This window comes from Trematomus bernacchii, unplaced genomic scaffold (assembly GCF_902827165.1).
Source record: "Trematomus bernacchii unplaced genomic scaffold, fTreBer1.1, whole genome shotgun sequence".
NCBI classification, from domain to species: Eukaryota; Metazoa; Chordata; class Actinopteri; order Perciformes; family Nototheniidae; genus Trematomus; species Trematomus bernacchii.
In genome coordinates, this window is record NW_022987622.1 from 313,379 (window position 1) to 326,565 (window position 13,187).

The 13,187-nt window shown below is 42.1% G+C and overlaps 1 protein-coding gene across 1 annotated transcript in view; it reads left to right on the top strand.

The window, feature by feature from the left end:
- Window positions 1-1,165: 1,165 nt before the first annotated feature.
- LOC117484369 (protein NLRC3-like) overlaps window positions 1,166-13,187 on the top strand; it is a gene marked incomplete at its 3' end in the record, with an annotated part of 30,637 nt that continues 18,615 nt past the window's right edge. The window contains exon 1 of the mRNA XM_034132826.1: window positions 1,166-1,252. Within this exon, the coding sequence (XP_033988717.1) occupies window positions 1,166-1,252 (87 nt within the window). The remainder of the gene's footprint in view (window positions 1,253-13,187) is intronic.

The window sequence follows — 13,187 nt, forward strand, 5'->3', positions numbered from 1 at the left end:
GGGATGGGATTGAAAGTTCTTCCTGTTCCTGTTCATAAGGTGTATATTGACTGTGACCTTGTTAAAGGTGAAGTAGCTGTTGGTGTACGTTCAGCTTTGCCAATCGAGGGGATACATTTTATTCTGGGCAACGGTTTGGCAGGTGGCAGAATCTGGACTGATGTTCCCCCTGCGCCTTTAGTGATTGGTGGTCTGATTGAGTCTGGGTTTGAGGAGAGCTCTACAGTGGTGCCAGAGGTCACGTCCTCCTGCGTGATCCCGCGTGCTTTGGCCAAAGCTATGCTGTGTAGAAGCCAGAAGGCCAGGCATTGCTCCACTGGTCAGGGTGGTCGTGGTGGCGGCGGCTTTGATGGTGGTCGTGGTGGTGGTGGCTTTGATGGTGGTCGTGGTGGCGGCGGCTTTGATGGTGGTCGTGGTGGTGGTGGCTTTGATGGTGGTGGCGGCGGATTTGATGGTGGTCGTGGTGGCGGTGGCTTTGATGGTGGTCGTGGCGGCAGCAGGGGTCGAGGACGTGGCAAGGAGATGTTCTGTTATCGGTGTGGAGATCAAGGACATTTGGCCAGGGACTGTGACCAAACGGAGGATGTGTGCTAGATAGATAGATAGATCGTACTTTATTGATCCCAAATTGGGAAATTGTTTTTGTTACAGCAGCATAATAGGCATTTTACAATAAAACAAAATATACAAGAATAGAAATAAAATAAAATAAAATATAAAATAAAATATAAAATATACATGTCAAAATACAAAATAGAAAATATACATACAAATATTATATATATATATATATATATACAAATATATATATATTCAAAATATATGGAATTATGGAGTATTAAATATGAAACAGATTATGTGTGAGTAAAATGTACAAGGTGGTTTTATTTCTAGAGAAACTATGGAGCAGAGAGTTCTCTTCCAGCCAGAGGTGATTTATTGTACAGTGTTATTGCAGTGGGCAGGAATGTTTTCCAGTATCTGTCCTTGTGACAGGGGAGCTGCAGCAGTCTGTTGGAGAAGGAGCTCCACTGACTGTCCAGCTGCAGGTGGAGAGGATGGGTGGGGTTATCCATGATGGACAACAGCCTGTTCAGTGTCCTCCTCTCCACCACAGCTTCAAAGGGTTCCAGCTTGATGCCGATGACTGACCCAGCCAGGCCACATGGCTCGTGACTGTGGGCATGCCAACGACCGGAGGTGCTACTCCTGCGGGGGGCTTGGTCACATCCAGAGACGTTGTGAGAAGGTGGTATATTATAATTAGGGTTCGTTGAGACGGGGTGCCAGATGTATGTTTTGTTTTCTATGACTTTTTGTTTTTGTTTGGGATGGGGTTGGTTCGTTGTGCCGGTGGTCTGGGGGACACCGACTTTAAGGGGGGGGGTGTGACGACCCCTGCTTTAAGGTCTCCTGTGGTGTGTGTGTGTAGGGCCCTTTAATGTTCCTCCTCTGCTTGTGTCCGTCTGATTGAGGACACCTGACGCCCTGATTGAGGACACCTGGCGGCTGGCGGAGGATTAAGAGGGCTGGGCCAGACTCTCGATCTCTCTCTCCCGCAGAGGACCTGACCGCGGAGCAGCCACGTTGCTTAGCCTTTTTGCTAGTTTTTTGTGGTTTACGTTAAACTTTTGTTAATAAATATATTTTTCATATATGTTCTTGTCCTTCCCACGCTTTTTGTTATGGCCAAGAGCCAGGCCATGACAGAGGCAACTGCCGTTATTACACTTCACGTTTTGAAATATGTGTAGCCTAAATTGGTATATTTATTTATCTTGCCAAGCAACGCTTATTGTTTAGGTCCTTTGATAAGCAGGCAGTCATATAATTAACTAGAACTAGCTAGATCTGATAGATTTGGACATAAACGCAACTGAAGTATAACCGGACACGAGAGAGAGATCAGAGATCAGATCAGACGGAGAACGCGCAGCTCTTCCGGATCACAGCTCAGCCGCTGTGACGGACCGTTGAGCTGAGCAAAATACACAGTTAGACCTAACACACTTAGCTAGTTTATCTACTCTGGAACTAGCTAATTATTAATTCTAATATGTATTCTTTACTGTCGGGTCACTTATTACAGGTTCAGCGAGCTGCACGAGACTGACGGGCTGTCAGGAGAGAGAGAGGAAAAGAGAGCACCCCGTTTATTTTTCCCATTTTATTATCCTGAATTACTGTAAACTTTTGAATAAAGTAGTTAATCTACTATTAGTAGTTTGTTTAAATGCATTACTTATGTTTTTTTTCTTTCATTAACATAAAATAAATCTCACGTACCCCCTGCAGTACTCCAACGTACCCCTAGGGGTCCGCGTACCGCCATTTGAGAACCACTGCCTGTGGGAGGGCTCTGTGGAGGTGCGAAAGGGGGGCGGAGGTCGAGGATCTCATTATTTGACCTTAAGGGATATAGGCCTACACTGTGGCCCTAAAGCAACTGCTCCATTATCTGTATCAAATGCACACATTGATGCCACCAAATGTCACAATAAAAATAGAAAGTACCACAAATAAACAGGAATTCATTTACATCTTAAATTATTAATATATATACACAAAAAAAGCTTTACAAATATCCAACCTTCAAATTCCTTTTTTAAATCAACGCTGCTCTGCACAATTGCTAAAGAACATTTGTGTGGAAATCTCAATTCATTTGTAGGGCTGCGTGAGTATGGCCAAAAGTATGGGAGTAAATCTCACTGTAAACTATTTAATCATCACAAAATTCTGTGTGTTATTTATGACCGATCATAACTCAGCTTTATGCAGACATACATTTAGCATGGTGTACAGGGCTGGTTTTTGGCATAGGCGACATAGGCGGTCGCCTAGGGCGCCAGATCTGGGGAGGCGCTGCGCTGGCAGCTCTGGGAGGGGAAAAAACATTTTTGACTGTTTGCGCTCATCCTAATTTTCAGGCTTGATGTAACAACATTCATAATTAAGTAAAGGTAACACCCTTTTCACCCCGGTTACACTTTTCATTTGCCCTGTACGATGGGCGCTGTAAGTGATGAAAGTGGGGGGTGTTGGCTTATCAGGCGTCCGCAGCTCACAGCCAAAGTGGGCGTGGGATCGAGCAAGAGAGATAAATGCAATTTATGTAAACAAATATTTCCAAGGCACTCCTTTATAATTATTTGGATAAACAGGTTTGAAATCATTTCAATGTATACTATAGGACAGTAAACCAAAAATATCGTTTAAAACTTGAGAGATACACAAATATGCATACATAAATGTTAACTAGGTAAAATAAGATATGAATGAACAACAAAAATAGCTAAAATCTCGCCTAGGGCACAGGAAATTGGTTAGAACCGGCCCCTGATGGTGTAGGAAACGGGCTCCGTGTTACAAGACGGGTCGGGGGTTTGGCGGTACCGCTGCAGACTCTCTGCACACGCACACGCACACGCACACGCACACACTGCTGCAGACTCTGCAGAGTCACGTTCACTAAGCGGAAAAACTATATCCTGTCACAGAGATCTGCTATTTTAAAGTGAAATCAACACATATCGACCCTAAATAAAGTCTATATTAAGAACGAGAGATGTTTTAACATATGGCTTAAACAAATGACAAATGAGCGAGGGTGATGACGTCAGAGCATCGTCCTATGTGCCGGGGCTGAGCCCCGGACAGCCCCGGCCCAATTTAACCTCTGCATATATATATATATATACACACACACAAACTAATTTTGCAGACCCTATCCCTCCGTAGTCTTTCAAGTAGGAGGAGAAATGCCAGCGTTCTCCTCCGGTTTACAGGCACTGTGTAAATTATATATATAGAATAATTATGATGATGAATGCATTTTTTTACCACTAAAATACAGCAACACATCTTTGATTTATGTCGTTTATAACTGGAATATTACAGTTATTATTAACTTTGTCTGTACAAAGTAGCCTGTCCAGGACATATGCCCAAATCAACAAAAACTGCGAGCCGGCAGGCAAGACGCTCCGCTTCTGAAATGCTTCTGAAACGCGCCTGGTAGGGTATGACGCCGGAGGAGGCCGGACCAAAACCGCGGCGCAGCCGTAACGCGGCGCAGACGGACACGGTGGAATCTAGGGGTTAGAGATCTAGATTTAGACACTATAGATACTGAAGCCATCATTATCATTACAGATTGCCTACCAGCACGGTAAGGCTACATAAAGGGTTACACTAGCAATGCTAACTGCTAGCTGGCTGGTGAATCTGCAATTAAAAATGTTGTTGAAGGCCTGATAACATTTAAATATTGTCCTCTTCCTGGAGCTTGACTCACTTTTTATTTGGATCATTCCAGAATTGGAGGACATTGATGGCGCGTTTCCACTACAGCGCGGAGCCCCGTTTAAGAGAGCTGTGACGTCAGCGGCCCGTCTTTGGTTGCGTTTCCACTTGGCCTAGTACCGGCTAGCGGGTCCTACTTCACAGTTTTTCTGGCCTCATAAAATCGTGGTTCTAGGGCCAGGAACAACGAGGCTGAGTCGGGCTGAGTATGCTAAACTAGAGAGAGAATCGCTGGCAAGGGGGCTACAACTACAACAAGATGGACATATTTGACCGTGATTTAATTGTAATACACGTTTCAAAATTATGCTGAAGTAACAACATACTGATACCGGTTAGTAAAAACCATGAATTAATGCTTTGACAAGTCTGCAGACAGACGGCAGGCGAAAAACCTTTTAAAATGCGTGTTTTCTAAATGGAGATTGGCTAAGCTAACGCAGTATATGCTCCGACCGTCCACACTCACAACAACGGCCTATACAGACATAAATAAACCAGCGACTGTATTCGCCATGACACAGGCAGTCTGTGGTTTGTACTTGTTTAACTTTTGTCTAGTTTCTGAACAGATATGAGGAGCTGTGAGCTCTGAGTGCTAACAGCTAACGGCTGTGTTGTTTTTCTGGGGTTCTCATTGAAGATGACGTCACGGCTCCGCCTACACTGCGTTACTATAGATACTACCCCAGTTCCTAAACTGTAATGGAAATGCGCCATAAAGTGAGCCAGTCCTAACGAGGCCTAGCCATACCGAGCGAGGCTGTGTCGTGGAAATGCGCCATTAGTCATCAAAACATTGGATTAAATTAGGCCTTTTTTTGTTTTCTGTGTATTCAGTATATTTGAGAAATATTATCAAAAAATTGATCAGTCCAGCTCAGGCATCAATGGTTCACTTTTTATCTAATGTTTCATTTGTTGCTTTTAACAGCGCTCAATGGTGGGTTGAAATCATTAGAAATCAATTTAAAAAAGGTCTATTACCACTTTATCATTCAATTGATCTAACTATAATTTGAAAACAGTTGTGAGCCAGGACATTTTCAGTGGGGTGGCCAGGATGCAGTGGCGGCCGGCCCATAGGGGCGCTAGGGGCGCCGCCCCCCCTCTTCCCACATTAAAAATAAAAAAAATATATTTCAAAAATATATTTTTTATTTTTATTTTTAATAAACAAGGTAAATATTATATAATTGGTATCAGTAAAATGTACAATCTACAATAAAATCTTGTTTAAAATTGTGTTACGATGTCTAAAGTTACTGATAAGTCACATGTTTCCTGCCTGGCCTTGCCCGTGTATCATTACTCCCTCTCGTCTGGGCGCTATGCACAGCGCCCAGACGAGAGTGCAGCAAGTGCAGCAGAAGCCAACTGTTGCTATCTTTAAACTATGCCGCCGAAACATAATTTCAGCCAATCAGCGTCGTCAAATATGATGGTCACAGGGCTCCTACGTGAGCGCCCGGTGCAGTCTGTGAGTTGTTTGGACTCGTATCCAAGGAGACATAACAGGAAGCTGTCATACACTCTGGAAGCTACCATTAGCAGCTAATGAAAACTCAGTTTTTGACATAAAAATTGAATTATGGATCATCAATAATTTTTTCAAAGTGACAGACACATTGGATTAACCTATGGATCAACCTTCAGCTGCGTTTTTCTCGTTTTTGATGAAGGTTCAAGGTTCAAGGTTCAAGGTTCTTTATTGTCAATCTGACATAGCTACAGAGTAATTATGCAGTTGAAAATCTTATGTCACAGGCTTCTCCAACAATGCAACATAATAACATAACATAATAACAATAAGAGCATGAGCAATACAAAAATAATAATAGTTATAAAAATGAAATAAAGTTATGATGTGGAATAGTGCAGTATGAGTCTATATACAAGTTATTGGAATGATATATATATATTAGGTATTAGATACATACTACTGAGTAGCAGTTGAATGTTTGAAGTTTGAAAATGTTTGAAAATGTTTGAAAATGTTTGAATGTTTGAAAAGGTGAGCATATCTCCGTGTTTTGTTACCTAAAGCTACGTCGTGTGATGTCTGTATTTGCTTCCCCTGTTGCGAGTTCTGATCGCTCAGTGATGATACTTATATTTCTAGAATCTGTGGAATCTCAGCTTGTTAGCACAGTTTATGCTATAGAAACTATGTCCAGGACAAGGTGTTTGGAAGTTTTGGAAGATTCATAGCTAACCACACTGAAGTTATGGAGGTATTGATCAGTCTTCTCATATTTTTAAGCCTCAAATTGTCCTTCCCCCCCCCCCCCTCTAACATCATCAGAAGTCATAATTTAGGGGGTCTTTTCTCAAAAAAATGCCCCCTAGTATTGTTTGATCACCATTTCCACAGCCCCACCTAAAATATTTTCCACCAGCCGCCACTGCCAGTGATCATTTTGGGGTGGCATTGAAATCACTATCATATGAACATAAAAAGGGTGAAGTGGGGGGGGGACACAAAACAGGGGGTCCTCCGTAATGAAACATTTTCTCGATTCAATTCCATTTCCTGCATTTCTACAAATATATTAGGGACTATGGTGTTAACAAATCCAAGAAAAATGTGCAGTACATATAATGAGTGTGCACACTTGATCCTATCCATGTGAACCTGTTTTATTTGTGATTACCTCACATCCTCTAGGGGGGTCCGGGGGCATGCACCCCCGGGAAGATTTTTTTCTTTAAAGTGGACCTATCATGCTATATTTAAATGATATATTGTAGGGCCATACCTATATAAGGTATATTTATACGTTTCTGTTTTCAAAATACCAAACAGATCATGCATTTTAGCCATGCCTCATTTCGCTCTATGTGCTGTTTGCTGTCTACGGGTCTGATTCTGCTGACCACGCCCCCCTGCAGGAGAGGGGAGCCGTGCTCTGATCAGCTGCTGGGCTGTCAGAAGAGGGGGAGAAAAAGAGATCTCCGTCCTCCGTGTTTTATTATATAGAGTCGTTATTCATTTGTTTTAAAGCTCAATAAATAACAAAGAAGACCTTTGACCGGCACTTTTCTAATTTTGTCCGGAAGATTTAAACTTTAACGGACATCTTGACCGGCGAAAGTAACTGAAACTGAAACTCTGCCGCACGGTCCCCTCGTTCCTTGGAAGAGGCGGAGAGGTGGGTGTTTGTCATCTGCTGGTGGACTAACCGGAGAGAATTACAGTGCTTGCCTCGACGGGGAGGGATTGCATTGAATTAAAGCAGCGGGAGCAAACGCTTGCCTCGGGGAGGGAGAAAAAAAGCCACAGCGGAGAATAAACAGAAGGGTAACCATGGTAACTATGGGCCGGGAAGTGTTCTTCGCTGCTTTTGTGGCAGACTACAGCGCCACTTACAGGCCTGGCATATGTACTACAGCGTCTCCAGCGCTTTCGAGCGGCAATGGCCGGCCGTGGCCCAACCCCACATTCCCCTGATAGATGGAGAGTTGGCCCAATAGCCGTAGCGCCACCGTCCTGACGTCAGGACAGTGTTCAAATCTGGATCAGTTTTTATCAGATCCGTTGCAGCCCCTTTTTTAGAGATTTGGGTATGGAGGAAAATAGAGAGGGTTGTGTTTTCTGACACTTGGTGAGTTCCCTGGAACACCGGGGACACATATTCATGTATAAAAGACGTACAAAAGTGCATTTTGCATGATAGGTCCCCTTTAAACACAGTTGTGTTCGTCTGGTGCCAATAACAAAAAAGGCAATTCATATTATGGGAAAATACAGTAATATGCAATAAATGCAGCAGGGTTATTAATTCAGAAACAAATATATATATATATATATATATATCAACACAGTCTCACGGCATTTCGTGTTATAGTCACGAAATTAATCTATTGATTCGTGTTCACCAACACGATTTCGCCATTTTTTTCGTGTCACACAGAACGATTTTAAAAGCAATGTAAATAATAACAAATTAGAAGGAAAAAGACATTTAAAAAAATACAGATTTCAGTATTCTGACACAGAACGATTTTAAAAGTAATGTATTTATATTGGTAGTATGTTTCGTGCCTGCACCAAATAATAACAAATTAGAAGGAAAAAAATATGACATAAAATACAGATGTCAGTATTCTGAGGCTCTGAGCCATTTCTTTTCCTCACTGACGGCAAAAAAACTCAGACATTATACAATTTAAAATAAAAGGGATAGGGTTAGGCTTAGGGTAAGATATTGAGTAAGAACATGTTTTTATGAACCACACAGCTTCTGGTCTTCCAAGACCCGACCAGACAAAAAGACGTGGTGCAGGCACGAAACATACTACCAATAGAAATACATTGCATTTAAAATCGTTCTGTGTGACACGAATCAATAGATTAAATTAATTTCGTCACTATAACACGAAATGCCGTGAGACTGGGTTGCAAATATATATATATAGGGAATAATTTAATGCACCATTACCACTAGAGGACTAGTGTACTAAATATCTACACACTTTAACTAAAGTAAGGTTTTGAATGCAGGATGTTTACTGGGTGATTTTCACACTGTGGTTTTAATATGTTTATTTCAATAACTTTGTTGAGCTTGTGTTTAGCTCTATTTCTATCTCACTGAACAAAGTCCCTGTGTGTGAACTGGTTCATCTGGTAAGGCTGGTTATGAATCAAGAGGAGGAGCTGCAGACAGGAAGGGAAGTTGAAAGTGAAAGTATGAAGTCAGACTTGTCAAACTGCCAGAAGCCATTTTACAGCTCGAGGAGCAGGAGGACAACAGGGTGAGTGTTAACACCAGGATCTGCTTTTTAACACATTATTTACTCTGTTTTACTGGATGTCAGAACATCAGCGTCCTAGAGTCCAAAGAGACTTCTACAAGTGGTGTAAACTGTTTGTATTTCCTGTTTTCTGATTCATCCACGCAACATAACATGCGACAGCCCAGCGAGGTCAAAATGGAGAACGGCCTGGCTGTCTGAAGTCTGATTTGATGTATTCTAACCAGGCCCGCCCCTCCCTATACGCAGATCACGCAGACTGCGTGGGGCCTCGCCTCACATCGCGGAGGTGGGCTCACCTCGCGGAGGGGTCCTCACCTCGCGGAGGGAGCCTCATCTCAATCGCAAATGTGTATGAGGTGTGATTTGTGCCAAAGACTGAACTAACTGAGCAGCCAATCGTGTCGATCGTCGCCTACCATGCCGTGAACTATTTGCTGTTCAAGCTAGACTCTATTTCAATATAGTTTTGGTATTAAAATAATGTTACACCTCTTGTATGCCCTGAATGCAAAAACAACCACAATATATATTTTTAATTATCAAAATGATAACAAAGGCTGAAAAAACAGGAGAAGCCTGTCTTCCCTTGGTCTCCAGGAGAAAACGCCACTGTATATCACCAAGTTTTCATATAGTTTTATATATCTGTTCTAAATGTACCTTAGAGGGATATTTTTCAATGTTTTGCGTTAACGCGCTATTAACGTGTTAACTTGATAGCCCTAGTATATATATATATATATTTTGTATAGATGTTGCAACTATACAGAGCTTTGGCAATACTATATGTAACTATGGTCATGCTAATTTAATTGAATTGAGTATACCTTTAAGTGACAGTGTTTCCCCTAGGTTTACTGCCTTGGCAGGGTGAATTAATTTCTTTTTTTTATCCTCTGGAGCAGAGAGGAGCTGTGGATTATTGTTATTGTAATCGTACAGTAACAAAGTATTTGTACATTAAAAAGTAATAAAGTACAGTGCAGAGTTCCCGTTAGAATATTTTTTTGCCGGTCAACATGTCCGTTAAAGTTGAAATCTTCCGGACAAAATGAGAAAAGTGCCGGTCAAAGGTCTTCTTTGTTATTTATTGAGCTTTAAAACAAATTGATATGATTCGATATTAAACAAACTAATTATAGTAGATTAACTACATTATTCAAAAGTGTACAGTAACTTACAAAAACGCGGGAATAATAAACGGAGCGCTCTCTCCTTCTCCTGACAGCCCGTCAGTATCATGCAGCTCGCGGATCCAGTAATGAGTGACCCGACTAACTAAACATATCTATACTGTAACTAGTTTAGGTAGTTTGAGAGGTAATTGAAATAGCTACGTGTGATATTCTAACCTGAAGTGTGTTTTGCTCTGCTCGCCGCTGCAGGGGATCATGCAGAGCTGCGTGTCGACTCGTCAGCAGCAGCCGATCTCTCTCTCCCGTCAGATTAGACTTTACTCGCGTTTATGTCCATATCGATCAGATCTAGCTAGTTCTAGCTAATGATATGACTACCTGCTCATTAAAAGACACCTAAACAATAAGCGTCGCTATGCAACCGGGTGAGGCCACAAAGTATAGCGCAGCATTATGCATTTGTTTACATGCCCACCGGAACCCCGAGGCATTACCAACAGATCAACGCACAATCAACCCATACAGGACATCTCTTTCTCCACATTAAGTGTTAGACATTATAATTGACTATTCTTGTCTGTCACATACTCTTCTTGTCTGTCACATAAGTGGCGCAACTGATGCGGTATTGCGCTAAAGGAAAATTATTTTGACCGGACATTTTGACCGGAGAGATTTAGATTTGCCGGTCTTCAGCATATTTTACCGGTCATATTCGGTAATTACCGGCTAACGGGAACTCTGGTACAGTGTTACACTGTACTGTATTACTTTTATTCAAACTGTATTCCCTTCTTATCATGTAGCCTACACTTCTTCCTTTCATTGATACATTTAAATCACCTGACTACAGCATATAACATACCTGCTGCAACCCTGTGCTGCTGCTGCTTCTCTCTGCCTCATTCTCTATTGCTGGAGGCAGCTCCACCTCATCTGATCTCTGATATGAAAGCAATCGTGTTATGATCATATTGAGCTATCGGTGTGAGTCTAACATTAAACAAGCAGTCTGCTTGTCATACATTGCTGACGATACATTTTAAGAGGCAATTTGTTGAGTCACTGCCGCTAAATGCCGGTAGCATCAAGCTAGCAAATCCTGCATTAGCCTCACATCAACAGGTGTAGACAGAACATCCAAAAAGAGCTAATTTACTGAATAAACCAACTCACATCTCCTGTCTTTTTTTTCACCCAACTCATTAGACTATTCTTCTGCTGGCGTTTCAGTGTTGTTTTCTGTCAAATTCAATACTGTAGTTCAAAACCGCGGTACCTGCTCACCATCTGTGAGCTATTTTTAGAATGCGCACGCTACGTTTGTTGTCGCGTTCGCGCGCGTCCACCTAAGCAGGCTGTGTGTGTCGTCCTCCGTGACACAATAGGCGCGTTCACACCGGAGTACTTTTCCCCGTACTTTTCGCGTTTAGTTCCGTTAGTACCCCTTATGTTGCGTTCACACCAAAAAGAGCACTTAATCCCGGGAATTTTTACCCCCATTTTTAGTGCCTGCTGAGAGATGGTACTTTCCTGGGGGAAAAAAGTGCCCCAGTTCTGATTGGCTGGGCAAATTGCAAACCACGCCCCGTAAAACTCTGAAATGTTTTGTAGAGCCGCCATTTTATTATCCTCACATTAGCATTATTAGCATTAGCATTCGCTAATCCGCATTAAATATAAATAGTATTTGTGGAATACTTTGGGAATGGCTTTCTTGGAAGTTTGTTGTGGGTGGTTGGCTGAGGGCGAGCAAAATAATCAAAAGGCCTCTCTTTGTCAACTTCCTGTGCCTCTCTTTCGCTGTCTTTCTCCTCAGTTGCAATTGCCCTTGTGCTGGACCCTGAATCTTGACTTGTCTTGTCAACCTCCTCAGCATCTGCTGGTACTGAATAAGAACCAGCATTGGGATGGATTAAACTCTGATCAATAACTATATAGTAACTTATTGAGAGAACATGAACATAGCTTGCTTATACTGTTGTCATTACATTTCCTTTGGTTTTGTTTAGTGTTTTCATAGTCATAGCCTATTGAAACAGTTTCCTCTGTACCTGCCAGTTCTGTCCTAGCACTGAGCTCTGCCTGCATCTCTCCCTCAGGGTCATCACCATCAGCATCATCTGATAGTGGAACTGAATAAGGAGAACATGTAATCATTACATTATCAACTATTTATGAAATAACATTATTCAAGAACATATATTATGCAACACTTATTTTATCACTTAGTTGACCCTGTATTTGCATGGCCTAATACCATCATGATTGTCTCCCCTTTTAGACAACATATCCATCTCAAGTTATTCACTCACAGTACTAGGGGTTTGTAGCCCCACAGTTAGCTGCAGTCTAACGGTTATATTACATATATTTGCCTTGAGTAACATTAAGGACATGTTTGGGTTTTTTGTAGCCTTATAAGGCGCGTTCACACCAAGTACTTTTCCCACAATAGTTCATGAGAACTTTAGTTCATGAGAGCTCTTTTAGTTCTGATGAACTAAAGCAGATCGCGTTCACACCAAAATGAGTTCCTGGGGGTGGATTAGGCAAATGAGCTGCTGACGTCACTTCTACTTCTTCTGCTTTGGGTTTACTGGCAGGCCGCAAACAACTTCACGGCGAGTACAGTAGGTGGCGGTATGCACCTTAAAGTTGCAATCCGCCAAAAAAACGAGAGAAAAAGAAGAAGAAAAACCTCCCGCGCCCACTTGCTGTAAATGAGGCGTCTGTTTACCTTCCGACCTCAGACATGAGCTTCGTCTGAGTTATTTAAGCAAACACAAATACAGATCGTCGACCAGTCAAATGCAATAGCAATGCTGATTCGGAAGCGAAGGCGGTTAAGAAGGATTGAAAAAAGGATTGGACGACGACATGCACGCGCTACGCTACGTGTGAAATGAATAAACTGTGCCAGGTGTGTCGTATGCACACTAAATAGGCTCAGCAGCTAACACACCTTTATTATATATCCTCCTG